The sequence below is a fragment of the Melopsittacus undulatus genome, chromosome 3 (assembly GCF_012275295.1).
Source record: "Melopsittacus undulatus isolate bMelUnd1 chromosome 3, bMelUnd1.mat.Z, whole genome shotgun sequence".
NCBI classification, from domain to species: Eukaryota; Metazoa; Chordata; class Aves; order Psittaciformes; family Psittaculidae; genus Melopsittacus; species Melopsittacus undulatus.
The window spans coordinates 109968914-109984467 of record NC_047529.1 but is presented as its reverse complement, the minus strand read 5'-3'; the positions used below and the strand labels follow the sequence as shown (position 1 = coordinate 109984467).

General features: G+C 40.5%; 1 protein-coding gene across 23 annotated transcripts in view; it reads left to right on the top strand.

Annotated features, from left to right (window-relative positions):
* NRXN1 (neurexin 1) overlaps positions 1 to 15554 on the top strand; it is a 678674-nt gene that overhangs the window by 636523 nt on the left and 26597 nt on the right. Inside the window, exon 21 of one of the 23 annotated variants that reach the window (XM_034060542.1) lies at positions 10423 to 10431. The exons of the other annotated variants lie outside the window; for them this stretch is intronic. Coding sequence (XP_033916433.1) covers positions 10423 to 10431 — 9 coding nt within the window. The remainder of the gene's footprint in view (positions 1 to 10422; positions 10432 to 15554) is intronic. 23 annotated transcript variants of the gene reach the window in all.

Here is a 15554-nt window from a genome sequence, read left to right as displayed (position 1 = left end):
GCTTCTGAAAACTTCTACTTAAATCCAGTTGACATTACGGGAAGGGAGCAGAAGTGGGAGATGATTCTAAAGAGCAATTAGGGGAAGAGTTTGCTTGTAAAGCAGTTCTGGCTTTTTGTTGTTTCATTTTGAAATTATTTTAATTGTCTTTCATTTAAGGATGTTGAACCTTTAATGAAAATGAGAAATTAGATGCTGCTGTTAGAGGGGAAATTGCACTCATTACAAAGAGCAGGCTTGGATGCAGGAGTCAAAGCACAATGTTGAAACCTCTTTTGTCTTTCAGGGAGTTGATTAAAGTGGTTCTTGCCTTTGGGGACATCCGTGTGTTTTACATGGTAATACAAAATATTCCTTCATCTCCTTTCTTTTTTAAATTGCTTTGTGCTTTAATATCTGTCCTGGGATGAAGAGCAGAAGTGGTATAGGTCAAACCTGGCCCTTCTTCTTTGTTATGGTTAACATACATAATCTCTTCAGTGCCCTTAGCTTAGCCCCTAACAGGTATGGATATAGGTATTGGCACTTCCAAAGCTTCACTGGATTTCTGTGGGAGAGGAAGAAGAGGAAATAATAACAGCAAAATGCAAGTTCCTGTCTTACAATAAATGTCTTCCTACTTTGGCTCTCCACAGTATAAACTATGGCATGAAATATTGATTTGTTGCAAGGCATAGTTCTGTAGCTTATTTGCTTAAATCCTGTAATATTTTAATGAAAATCCAGTTTGATTTTGATGGTTAAAGGTTATACTTTTAAAACCAAAGTCCAGATTGATAGATAGTGATTCATTAAGGAGCGATTACAGAGACAGTTGCTTATATAATTGCAGTATTATGTGTATGTTATCAGTGTTACATGACATTAAAATCAGTCATTAATCAATATTCTTATTATCCCTGGTAACTGAAAACACAGGAATGAGCAAAGTAGACCAACCACCATGAGAAATAGAATGGGTCCTCACAGGAGGTCCTGATTGCTTGAGAAAATGAGATACCATGTCTGATAAGAAGGTTCTATTCATGTATTTCTGAGATTATGGCTTCCCACTTTGCAGACAGTTTTCTTATCTAGAATCTATTTGTTGCTTGCATATTTCTATGTTTTAATGCTGTACTGCTGCTGCTGTAGGAAAGTACTGTTGTTCCCTTGGGTAATACCGAAAACAGGTCTAAGCTCTCAACTGCACTTAAGCACTGCACCTCATGCTTCTCTAAGCTAAAATGGCTTTGTTACCCAATCAGTAGAGAAGGGGTGGGACTAACCATTAAGCATAATAAAGGCTCTTGGAGGTCATGGTTGATTACCATATGTAAAACAAAGCAAGTAATTTAATATTGCAAAACATAAGGCTGTGTAAGCAGGAGGGAGCTTGATCTAAATGTGTGGACTTGGGACAAAAATAACGAGTTTACTAAATCTCTAGTGCTTCTAAACGCAAGCAAAAGTGGCAAGGTTAAAAGCATTGCATGCAGTGAATGGCATCTCCATAACTGGATCCTTCTTGATGTGGGAAAGGCAGTCTAGACTTTGAAGTTAGGACCCTATCTGAAGCTGAATACAACCATATGGAAAGATTAACCAGTTTTTGAGCTGATGCTTTAATGCAGTTTTGAGCCACACAGCAGTGACCCATGAGAAAGCAGCCGTGAAATGGTGATTGTATCCTTCTAAACATTATGAAATGCATGGATTAAACACAGAATCTCCCACAAACACACATGTGCTCAGTCTGCCCATTTTCTAGTTCACTGTGTACAAGAAAAGAATTATATATTTAGTCTTTTTCCTCTTTTGCAGGGTAAGATGATGCTTTCTTTTAAATTATTGTTTTTCAATGAGTGGTTCAGGTGCCTGAAGCATCACAGCAAGTTCAGAGGTTTACCTGAGAGGTGAAGCATTTGCTGTGCTGGAAAACACCTGTTGCTTGGGCAGGTTATTGTTTGAACAGAGCAAGTTTCAACCACTGTTAATTAGCTATTGGGCAATTTTCATTCTTTTTGTGTCACAATAATTTCTCTGGTGTTTCCTCTGTGCTTAACCAGGTAAAGCAAACATTAAATCTCAATTAAGATCATTATACTCATTAAGCAGAAATTCTCAGGAGTACGAGTATGACATGGATGCGGTTTACACCTACAGACAGCAGACAGTGGGCTTTTCTCTAGTCCCTTGAATATGGTGAAATATGTTACAACAGATGTGCTTGTGGATAAAATATATGAAATTGATTGCAGACTTGCTCGGGTTGGGTGTGCTGTGTGATGTTAAGGTGTGTCTTTAACATAGAGAGCGTGTTTCCTGGAGTGGACAGTACAGCCTGAGTAACTGTATACCAGACTCAGCCTACTGCAGTCATATGGCTGGTACTGTGATATGTTTCATAGGAACCCCACTGAGAGTGAGAAACCTGAGTACTGTGAGGTGATCCCTATGTCAGAAGGGGATTCTTTTTAACAAAATAAGGGATAATCATAGAGCTACAGACTGGTTTAGGCTGGAAGGAGCCTTAAATATTATCTAGTTCCAACCCCCTACCACAGACAGGGCCACATTGCTCAACGAGAGTTTCCTAGAGAAGGGCTAAAACCTGATTTCCTTCCTTAGAAGCTGAATGAATGAAGACTGAACTAGGTGTTTTGTCTTTCAGTCTTTTCTAAATCTCTGTGTTGAATGTATTTTAAATATTTAGTAGCTCTAAGTGTTTAAAGAAATTAAAAGTGATCTCCCAAGTAGCAACCAGTAGTGGTTGATGCCATCTGAGTTATCTGAAGGTTTAGTCTCCTGGATTACCATAAGGTATAACAAGCTAATAATACAGCTTTACACAATAATAGAAAGGTAAATGTTTTGTAACTTTAATAAATAACAGAGGAGGTTTGCAAGCAAAGGTAACAGAGAAGGAGTGTCACTGACAGTGCCCTCTCCTCTCATTCTGGTGTCCACGTGCCAGCTTTTCACTTGGGGAAGCCAGCTGGATCAAAACGCATGGAAGCAGTGAGTGGTTTCCTGGTGCTTCACTGGAAATGTATCTGTGGGGTGGGACAGTGTCTGTGCGTGTCTGTGTCTCTGCCTGTCCCTGTTGCTGGTGCAAAACCCAGTACCACGTTTCCTTGGGGAAGTTGTGCATCTCAGTGCTGTGAGAACATGTTTGTCACTGCCTTAATTAGCCAGGAAGGAAGGCAGCCCTTTCCATTTGCATTAAGGAGAGGAGTCCCAGCTCATACATATGCAGGCAGCCAAGCCCAGAAGGTTTTATCGGTCAGGAGTTTTCAGCATCACACGAAGTCTCACCAGGAAATGCCTGGGCAAAGGCAGCATTTCTGCATTTCATGCTGAAGCTGGACCAACAGTATAGAATCACAGACTGGTCTGCATTGGAAGGAACCTTGAAACTCATCCAGTTCCAACCCCCTGCCATGGGCAGGGACACCTTCCACTAGACCAGGTTGCTCCAAGCCCCATCCAACCTGGCCTTGAACACTGCCAGGGATGGGGCAGCCACAGCTTCTCTGGGCACCCTGTGCCAGGACCCCATCACCCTCACAGGGAAGAATTTCTTCCTAATGTCTCATCTCAATCTCCCCTCTGTCAGGTTAAAGCCATTCCCCCTTGTCCTGACCCTGCAGACCCTTGTCAGAAGTACCTCTCCAGGTTTCTTGTCAGCCCCTTTAGCCAGTGGTGCTGCTCTGAGGTCTCCCTGGAGCCTTCTCCAGGCTGAGCAAGCCCAGCTCTCTCAGCGTGTCTACACAGCAGAGGTGCTTCTGCCCTTGCAGCATCTGCATGGCCTCCTCTATACTTACTTGGGCAGGTCCACATTGCTCTTGAGTTGGGGGCCCCAGAGCTGATGTGTGTCACAAAAGGAATTAAATTTTATTTTCAAATAATAAAGAAATAGGCAGAAAGACACAGATTTGTTCACCTGGGCCCTCCATATGTTTTGGGGACACAGCTTTTGCTGGGGATCCTTGAAGAAGTAAAAATTACATGATTTTGTCTGTTCAGTGAGCTGAATTATTCATTATAAATGAAAATATTTATAATCCTATGTCAGAAGATGTGCGATTTCCAGGCAGCTATGCCTAATAAGAACCCTGTGGTGTGAAATCTAGTCTTTGGCTGCTACGTAGTTATCCATCTTAAAGCTGTGCTGGCCTATGTGTATTTTTAGGCATCCTATCAATAAATATTTTATAAAGCGCTGCAGACAGTCAAGGAAGGAAATGTTCTGTTGCAGAGGAATCCAATTTCAGATTCCTCATAAAATGATGTGGTTTATAGGATTTGATACCAGATACAAAAACAGGGATGTTGTCTAAAATGCATCAGATGTGATCACTGAAGAAACCCTGCTGTGTTGTGAATAATTTGTGATCCTTCAAAGAAAGCTGGAAGGGCTCTAAGCAGACTCTGTGGTGATAAATATCAATCTACATGTGTTCCTACATTGATGAAAAACACCATTTCTTGCTTTTACTAACAACAAGGTCAGATCAGTAGTAAAGGAAAAGAAGACGACTGATCTTTATTGATACTTACCCTACATGTTTAATAGAGAATAAATTCTGCAGGTGCTTGCTGTAATTGCATGTATTGTTGCGAGAAGTCTGCCATCTCCAAGTCAGCATTTGGGGATTCTAATCACCTTTTCAGAAGCATTTCCAGAACTCCTGATTTGTGGCATCCTGCAGTGGTAGTGTTTGGTCTATATACATTCTCTATGTATGTGAGAACCACCTAATGCTCATTCTGTTCCTCCAGTATTGATGCAGGGGATAACAACCTTCCTGAAGTACAAATTGACACATACAGCTGAGGTTTAGCTATTAGCATAATCTTATAATGGCAGATTTAACTTTCAAACACAATCACTGGGAAACAAAAATCACCACGAAAAAAAAAAAGGCAAATTTGGATGGGGCTTGGAGCAACCTGGTCTAGTGGAAGGTGTCCCCATGGCAGGGGATTGGAACTGGATGAGCGTTAATGTCCCTTCCAACCCAAACCAGTCTGGGATTCTATGTGGGTATTTTCACCTCCAGCATTTGCTGTGCCCTGTTATGCTGAAGAAACACCCAGTCATACAGAAGGCATGGTGGTAGGTGTGATGGAGCAGTGTTGCTGTGCTTTCTGCTCAATAGCAGATGGGAGCTGCTGGCAGGGACCACCATCCTGCCTTTAGGAAGCAAAATACTCCTTTCTGATTGCCCATTTGGAGACTGTCAGTTACCCCTCTCTTTGTGGTGGGTTAGTGCCCACTTTTTACTTGAGGTGCTTCCCATGTAAAGCCATCTTGATGTTGTTTAGTCCCTTTGCTCTCTCTCCTGCTGTTTTAATTGGAAGCCATTGCATAAAGCTGCCAGTGCGGAGCTATGCACACCAAGGTGATAATTTCTCCGGAAGGGAATCCATAACCAAAAAAAGGATTTAAGACTGCAGGGGAGGATTTCATTTCCTTTGGTATGTTTTTTTTTCAGCGACAAATCCCATATGAATTTGGAAAATAGCAGCCATCTAATGGAAAACGTCTATTTCCTATTGCCATGCCAGAAAAATAGGGTCTTTCTGAGTATTGTTTTTAAAAGGTAGGACTGGGGCATTTGGAAATAACTGGTAGGACTGGAGAGGGCATGACAGGAGGCTTTTGCTTGGGCCTAACAGCATTATAACTACCTAGTATTGTGGCTAATAAAGAAAACAGGAGCCAGTTTCCAGATTGCAGAAAAAGAAATTGCAGTGTCATGTGTCCTCCTGGAACACACTTCTGGGTGGGAGATACACATTCTAGACAGCTTTTCTCCAGTCAGTAAAGCCCTTGAACTGTGTAGACATCCATATTTCTGTTGCCTGTCAAGAGAACTGGACATTTAAATGTCAGCCTCATCTTCCCCTTATCTATTTTTAACGTGAAGAATTGGTTAGGGAAGCTAAAGAGCAGCTCTATACACATCTGCTAATTACTAATATCAGTTACTACTCAGTTTATTGTTTGGAGTGTTAAGAAATTACAATAATAAGAAAGCCAAGGGTTGACAGGGCAGACTGTATGTGCTGAAAACAAAGCAGGTACTTCCAGACTGAGCATTAGCATGTGTCAAATGCGTTTTAGAAAGTGACTTTGTTCTATTACCTGTAAAGATTCTACCGGGAGTGGCTAGCCTATTCCACACATTGATGGATGAGGTTAAGAAGTATGACTTTCATGTGTTAAGAAAGGCTCGTGGCTTTTATTTCATGCCCCAAAACCCCCCATAGATAAATGATTGCTTTGCTCAGAGAGCTCTTCCCTAGGATTTTCATCCCCCCAAATATCTGAGTGTAATTTGCATAACAAAGTATTTTATACTTACTTTAATTCAGACGTTGCTGCAGAAGAAGGCAGGAAAGAACAAAGGAGGGAGGCTGAAACGTTTTCATTATGCTGAAGCAAAATATTAAGACATGCTGAAATATGTGTATATTAAGTCGATAGGCTGCAGATACTGCAAAGGAAATGTTAAGGAGCTGCCTCGCTGTGTGTCTGACAGAGTTTAGTGAGAAGCTTTGTCATTTTCTGGTAAGGAAATGCAGAACATAGCCAGGTCCTCTGTGGCCTCATTTTATGTGGGGCGATCGCTTTGTACCTTGATGGATTTTTCATTACCAAAGCCTTCGGTGTGAAATTAAGCATTATGCACTCCTAGGACCCATCCTGTTCTGGCTGCTGAAGCAGTTTTAAAAATGTAAGATCAATTAATAAAATTAATTGGGGATTAAAGAATAGTAGCTTGAATAAAGTGCTTCTAGTGGCTGAGTATATGATTTGCGCACCCCAGAGGGTCTGGTCTGCAGAGGTAGTTTGTCCATTGCCTGTGTGTTTTATGTCTTTGCTAGACTGAACTAGCTTTAAACCTAAACCTTCACAAAGTCTTTGATACTTCGGCTCTGAGGTTTTGATTTCAGGTCAGAAGCTGTCCATTAATATCACCAGCATTGCACAATTGCATTTCTTTATAATGAATGAAGCTAGGAAAATTTAGTTTAGCCAAGCAGTGAAGTATTATTAAATAGCCAAAATATATGCAAGGGTGATTCAGATATTTCTGCTTTATCTGCTGCTTGGGCTTTTGAGAATACTTGAACATTGCATTTTCACACCCTTCACTTATGCTGAATGGTTATAAATTTTTCTCTCGGTCTGTTTTTCCTCCTTTGCTTCCAGATATGAATCTGATCTTAAATAACTGCTATTCAGAGCAGACCCCATTTAAATAATGTATTATGCACGATAATTCAGAAAATGTAATTGATTGCTTTTAGCATATATTTCTATAACTTTGACTTCATGGAAAAGAGCAGTGGAAGTACCTGACTGAATGCAGAGATATAAAAAGGTTTTCTGAACATGATTAAACATTAGTAACAAAAACTATTTCTCCACTCCTAGTTATTAGAAGTACACCACTATGAGTAATTTACAAATCTTATTAGGCTGCAGTAAGCATCAGGCAGTTTATATTCTGGTTATGAACAGCATGCATGAGCTGAGCAGTAGGCTGGAGAGCTAAAATGCGACTCGTGCACGTTCCCACAAATAATTGCTATAGCAACATTGTCAGAATGTCTGAGATCTGCCTCCCTTGGGTTCACACCTGAAGTTTGCTTTATGGTGAAACAAAATGCCTTCTCAAGTTGAAAATAGTCTGTAATGGGAGGGTATTGATGGCATTTTCTTTTTCTTTTCCCAAGTAATTAAATTTCAGATGTTAAGAAGTGTAATGGAACATTAGGGGAAATCGTTTGCTGTCATGGTGTCCATTTATCATGAAATTCAGCATTGTGTGGCTCCCTCCATACAACTGATACCTGCAAATTGGTGTGATCTGGTGAAGCAATTCTCTGTGGGCAGTCTCACCTAACTTGTGGAGTTTTTCCTTCTCTTCCTCTGAGTGCTTAGATGGTACATTAATGTTCTGTAAAAAAAATCAATCAAAATAAGGTTTTGCAGTAGTTATTTCTCTTATTTCACATTGCTGCATGTTGTGATGTAGGCTGTGTCTCTGCTTGTTAGGGGCTCTTTGACTCACAGCACTGAAATGCAGGGTTGAACACACATCAGCTTTCTTGAGGGACACTAATAATACAACTTGCATTTGTGTAATTTTATTGATGAAATTCTGGATTGCAGTTCCATATTTGTGCTGTTGGATAAAACTAACAAAGGATGTCCTGAAGGGCAAAGGATGCACCATAGAGTAGCCATGGAGTCCTTGCTGTTTTGGTCGTGTAGTATAAAACACTTGTATGAGTCTGAGGGCTGGTTTTTTTCCTGCTTGATAGCTTATCCAGGAGGAGAGATGTTAAACAGTGCTTTGCAAGGCAGCTTCTGCACTCCTGTCCCTTCCAAGCAGCATAAAATCTGTTCCTCTGTGTTAAAGTTTATAATAGATACTAAAGTTCATGATACATGGGTAGCCGTAAGTGAAGGGTATTGCTCCATTATCATTATGATGAGCAGAGAGCAACAGATGAAATCATTTCACCCTGGGTCTTAGAGTGACACCGTGAAATCTGAACCATGACTGTGAAAGGTAGAGCACTGAGGGCAGTGGAGGACTTTGATCATCCAAGCAGGCTAATTAGAAGTCTTTCAGCAGGGAGCCAAAGGTGAGCACAGTTTCTGAGAAATGGATCTTGCAGTGATATTAGGGAGAAGAGAGAGGTCCAATGTGCCAAATGACAGACCTCAGGAGAACAGCAGTGGAGGAGGAGCAGGAGGTTGGGTCCCTTGTGCAAGACAAAGAATACTAAATGAATACTAAAGACATGAGAAATCAGTGATGGGCAATGTGTGAAGGTAGTTTTATAGCTTTCTTCAGGTCTAAAAAATGTGGGGAATCTAGTGATTACATGTGTTTGTAAAGATGTTGAAAAAGAGAAAAGGAAAGAAAGGAAAACAACAACCCCTTGCATTAAGGTACTGTGCTACACTGCCAAAGGGAAAGAGACATTATCAAAGCTTCCTCAGACTCATAAAAGCTTAAGAGACTTAACATGACCCATAGATGGCTGTCCAGTGTGAGGAACTCAGGGTGTGCTGACAGTGACGAACAGCCTGGATGCTTGATGTTGAACCAGTGGGAGAAGGACAGAGAATGTCTTACCTAATTCATATTTTCTCATACGCTGGTCTGCATTGTTTCAATTGTACAGTTTGCTCTCCTGACAGCAGCACATGGCTGCTGTTCCAGGGAAGACAGCTAAATCTGAATAGTGTTGCTGCCATTACATGTGTATTAGATGTTTGACCATTTCAGCTCCTCCTACTGATTCACAGAGTAAAACCATGGGCTGGCTGGAGTTGGCTTACACTGCCCTCCAAAGCTACAGAGAAAACATCTGGTATTTTTCCCCCAGCATACATTTATCCACCTGGGAGTTATCCCAGTTTTTATTAACTTCATTCATATCACAATTAACATTCCCATATAGACAAGACTGACAGACTCAGAGAGTATAGCCTTTCCTGACATAGCATGCCTATTTAGGAAGTCAACTGAACATCTTAGTTGCACCCACAATAACTTCTAGTCTTCCATCTAAGTTTTATTCTTGATATTATGAAATCCTTGTTAGTTTTAAAGAGGAACCTTACACTGTCTTTCTGTTTGTGCTCCTAGCAGATGAAATTTCCTTGCTTTTGTGGTGTAGTTCAACAAGTGAAATTATAAGGTCTTATGAAAAGAAATTTAAAAAAATAACTTACAGGTTCTTTCTAGAGAATGTAAAGACACTGTCAAAATACAACACAATACTGAATAGCTGGGGTGTGCATGGCTGGTTTATTCCTCAGTTTGCATTCTGTTTTAAATTCTCTGCCATATTCCTAGTAATTGCTCATAATGTAATAATGCAGGTGAAACATCAGACTTTGTGACTTAATCGTTTTAACTTAGATTTTGTGGATTATCTCACAACAGCAATGTCTTTGGAGCATGTCTCAGAAGCATTCCATGTTGCAGACGGAACAGCGATTAGTGCATAGCCTGAAGTTTCAGATACTTCCCTAATGGTTTGGGCTTTCAGTTTTAAATATCACAAAAAAATGATGGGCCAAATACACAACTGAAGTGTGAACATTTTGTTTCTCTGGAACTATATAGCTTTATACCAGCTGACATTCAATATGTTGTTATTAATCTGTACCAGCATGTTATTAAAGATGGCATAGAATTGTGCAGGCACAAGGCATGTGTGAACTCCAGCAGACTGGAGTTCTGGCATACCCTAATTGTTGGGTGTTTGTTCCTTTTCACACTTTAACTTTTCCAAGTCGAATGTTGTGCATTTGGTTTTCCCAGGTGCTTTGAAAACAAACAGCAGGAACATATTCCACTCTGCATTATCAAACTGATGCCCTGAAGTGTACAGCTGGCACAGCTGGAGCCTGTGGATCCACCTTGCAGATCTCTGAGGCTGAGATAACAGTGATTAATGGGAATCTTAGATTTGTGTCCTTTAAGATGATGGATCTTCATGGACCAGGCATCAGCAGAAAAGTTGAAATCTTTGCTAGAGCTCTTAACAGAGAACTGCTGACAGCAGGTGGAAAGCCGAAACATTGGTGTCTGTTCTGATGGTTAGAAACCTAATTTTTCCTGCCAGTGGCTGGGCAGAATCCTTTGTCCTTAGCCCAAGCCTCCACATTGTTCTTTTTAGTTCTCCATGTGCCACTTTGCTGATTTACTTTAATTCTTTATCCCCCATCCTCTCTTCTCTTTGTGATCCCACTCAGCCTTTACAGTAACCACAGTGTTTCATTTCTCTTCCCAAATCCTTCAGCAACTTATCTCAGTTACCTTTCACATGTTTCACATGTGGATTTAAGCACTAGGGTAGGAGCTAGCACCTAGGAGAAGTATGTTATGGGTCCCCCTGTTATGGGTCCAACAAGGAGCAACCGCAAATAACTGAAGATGCACAGAAATAGAATCACAGAATCAGTCAGGTTGGAAAAGACCTTCAAGATCATCCAATCCAACCATTCCTCCAGCACTTCCAAGGCCACCACTAATCCACATCACTAAGGACCTCATCTACACAGTTTGTGAACACTTCCAGGGATGGTGAATCCACCACTGCCCAAATGAAAATGCCTAGCAGTGAGGCCCAGGAGAATGATGGTGAAGCAGGCTGAAAGGTTCATGCTTCAGCTTTCTGCACAATTACCAGGCCTCTCTATGCACTAATATTAGTACACTTGGAGAATGTTTCTGCTTAACATCAGTTGGCAGCAATACTAGGAAAAAAAAAATTGAGGACCACTTTGGCTTTGAGCTTACACTTGAATCTCATGAGTTTAACTAGTAAAGGATATAAATAGAATGACTGTCAAGCCTCTGTTCACAGGACAGGTGTTTCTAAAAGCACCTCTGAAGCCTGACACAGCTGGTTAGAAGAATAGACTCATCACAGAATGGTTTGTGTTTGAAGGGACCTTAAAGCTCTTGTAGTTCTAACCCCCTGCCACAGGCAGGGCCACCTTCCACTAGACGAGGATGCTCAAAGCTGCATTTGTACGTTCTCTGCTTTTTTCTTTTTCAATAAAATATTTTCACATTTCACATTTTTCATACTTAAGAAAATTGAAGCTTAGGAACAGTAAATGGTAGACAGGTTCCGGAAGGGTAAATGGTGTTCTCTGGTGCACATGTCAGACCCTCAGCAATCACCTAGAACATCTCCAAGCATGCAAAGCATTGCTGCTTTCCCAGTAGCACATTTCTCGCCCAAATTTTGAGTGCCCTATGTTAAAGAGTTATGAAATAAAGGCATTAATATGAAACCCAAATACCTCTGTGACAAATGGACACTTTGACACTATCTAATTAAGTGTATCTCCAAAGCAGGGGCTTTAATGGAACTGTTATTTTAATTGAAAGGCAATTAGGCATTGTCTCCTTCCAGTGCATGTATTGCTGACCCTTGTTAGTAATAACAATTTGCACTTGCAGAGTGAAGCTCTGTAGGACATTTCTTAGACCTGCAAAACTAGTAGGCTAACTCCTCAGTACTTTTCATGGGCCTACCAGTGTTGTCTGAGTTTTTACATTAAAATATTAAGTATTAGTAGTGGATAAATGTTAGTAGTGGAACTAACTGCTTAATATTTGAATAGGCCATATTTCAAAGACAAGTTTGTGGGAAGCCAGCTTAAATTTTCCTGTCCCTGCTTTGGGTAAATCTGTGTAACCTGGTGATAACTGGGTGATAAAATGGAGGCCAGTATCTAGGAGGGAACAATGTGCCCTCTTAGCCCCTTGAAAATTTGAATTGTAGTCTTTATTATAAAAGTCAAGGTAGGGAAGTGTTGGCAGTGGAGCTGGTGCTCATCATTCCTTCAGGAGAGGAAAACTACGGCTGGGAGAGGGATACCAGCAGATGCTTACCTGCTCTGACTTTAATTTGCCTTGAGATAAGACATACTCCAATCATAGAATGGTTAGAATTGGAAGGGACTTTAAAGATCAAAATTAAATTGAAGAACTTGGTATGGGTAAGTCAGTGTTAAATAGAAGATCCCCTGTTTTCTCTTTATTGTCTCTGTTTCTCCCTTGTCTCTCTCTGGGGCAAGATGAGATGGCTTGTTTACCTAAACTGCTAAAAAGCAGCCTGATGGTTGATGCAGTTTTCTGCATTCCTTCTAAACTGATTGTATTGCGCTCTGTGGTTTGAAACAACACAGGAAAGCTTTTCCAGCCTGAAAATACAGTGAGGGAAAACACAGGCTGTGTGTTAGTTGCAGGAAGTACTCTTTGCAAAGGGTTTTCTTGCCTTCCTCTCATTCAAGACCAGCAATAAAATTCCTCTGGATATCAGTGGAGCAAGATATTCTTGTGTGGCACAATATAACAGTCAGGGATACTCACAGTAAGTAAAAATAGCAATACTGTGATTGTATAAAAAAGATGGAAGTGGAGTTCAAGACAAGTGCCTTTCTAATTTTGCTGTATAAGGGGATTTTCAGAACTAAATGAATCACAGAATCATAGAATTCCAGGTTGGAAGGGGATGTCAAGGATCATCTGATCCAACTTTTCTTGCCAGAAGCATGGTGTAGCCAAGATGGCCCAGCACCCTGACCAGCCAAGTCCTAAAAGTGTCCAGCATTGGTTCCAGTCTGTTCTCCAACTTTATTAAGTTTTGCTAAGAATGGTCTTAAATCATGTGATTAAGCTGTAAAACAAGAAACAGCCTATGTTACCAGCTCACTGGTCAATTAAAAGCAACCTCAGCAAAAACAAGCATAGTCATTTGGGGGTTTTAATAATGCTGTGCCTGGGTTTTCTGAGATTAATACAAATGCAGAAGGTCTCATATTGCAAAACTTCAGCAGTCTCTGTACATGTGATTGGTAATGCAGGAATATAAATTGAATGGTTTGCTATCACTGTTCTGACGTTGCAGTTTTAATAAGCACAGGCTCTGGGTTAAAAAGAAAAAGAACCTGCCCAAGTCTCCACTGTGTCTTGTGAGTTCAGAATTAATGGAGACCAAAATGTTTATTTCAGCAAAAGGGATGGCTAAAAATAAAATTATAGCAGAAAATAAAAGCATAATACCCAGAAACTTTTCTCTCATACTTAGAGGCAAAATCATTTTCTTGCCTAGGAGGAAAGAATAGGATTGCATTTCATCAGTCACATTCCATTCCATATATTTTAGGCTGAGTGCAAATGTAAAAACAAAACAAAAATCATACTGTATTTTCGTTGTTCTCTAATGAAGTATGGTGTTTATGAGAGAAGAACATGGATGTTCTGAAGAGAATCTCAGAAAGAAAGCACAAATGACTTTTAAAGAGTTCACAGGTTACCCGTCCCTTGTTTTCAACCTCTTTTAGTTATCTGAGGGGAAAAAAGTGTGAAAAAGGTAAGTTGAAAGAGTCACAGCACAGCTTCTTCAGATGAGTATGATCTGTGACAGAAGGAGCTGTAATTGCAGAATGAAAAATTACCCCAAAAAATTATTTCTGGAAGCAGAAATGTTACACCACTGTGAATCTAAAAGTTAGATGAGAGAGAAATAATGTAGTGATTAATTCATTCTTCATCCAAGCCATGACAGCTTTAACAAATGGCACAGTATAAATAATATACTAGGCATTAGGCAATTAGGTGCCAGTGATTTCTTTCCTGGCATATCAATATCTGCTTTCTATGTATGTTAGAATAGAACCATAGAATGGTTTGGGTTGGAAAGGACTTTAAGATCATCTGGTTCCAGCCCCCTGCCATGGGAAGGGACACCTTTGACTAGATCAGGTTGCTCCAAGCCCTGTCCAACCTGGCCTTGAACACTGCCAAGGATGGACCGTGTTGTATTATTCTGGGGAAGGAACTCAAATGCTGGTCCATTCTTCTGGCATTTCAAAACAAATCTAGGTCTTCCTCAATGCAAAATGTGCATGATGCTGACGTGACTCCTCATGCAGCACATGCCATTGGGTTTTTCTGACAGGAGCAGGCCTCTATATGAAGAGTGTGAAAGCATGGTTTTGAAGCATTAGTCTAATGTTCATAGTGAACATCAGAAGTTCCCTTTATAATACCAAACCCTGTGCTATATCTTAAACCTCCTTCCTCCTGGCAAGAACTGAGAAATGGTAACTGCTATCCTTGATACTCTCTCACTGTGTGGTTGCTGCTTGCTCTGCTTCCAAGAACCACGCCTAGTGTAGGATCAGCTTGTTTCAAGAAGGGAAGTCCAAAATAGCCATGGCTGTACACAGTGAGTGTGGTGTTATATATCTCCTTGCAAGGCCTTGAAATAAGGAAGAGTGGCCAGTTGAAAACATATTGATGGAGGTGTATGTGTTTCATTAGTTGCCAAGAGCAGCTCCCAGGAAGTTTTACAAGGGAAGAAAGAAAGTTATGTTCATGGATAAAATGAACACAGGAATTGATTTTGGCCTATATCTATGAATCTAGCATTATTTATCTGTTGCGGGAGGTAAGGGGCATGACCTGATTGGGAGAAGATTTGGATTCTTTCCTTATTTTTAATTAGTAATGTGTTCACTTTTGAAGATGAATGGGGAGTGCTGCTGGCTAGCTGTCCAGGTAAGAAGCTGTAGCTTTGCCAGCATGGGGATTTTCTCAGCTTTGCTTCTGTTTTTTTCCAGGTGAGACAAATGGCTCTAAGACTTTGACCAAAGTAATTAGCTTCAAATTTGGAGCTTAAAGGAAAGCTATGCAGTTTTGTTGACATTATTTTACTATAAATCCTTTTCTCAAATATATTTCTACTACTTGTAGTAATTTTGCCCATGAAAATTTAGATGGTTGGGAGAAGGAGGGGAGCTGGAGAAGTGATGCAAATGCTGCTCTGCATGGAAATAATACTGTGGGTTTTAAGGTTTTTACAGGGAAAGATAGAATTTGTGTAGTTTATGTAGAGAGGTGGAGGTCAGAACTGAGGTCATTCTGCTTCGCTGTGTGGGGCATCTGTCTTCCCATCACTGCTGAGATTTGAGGACAGTGGCTTGCAGGGTACTGAGACATCATCTTGAG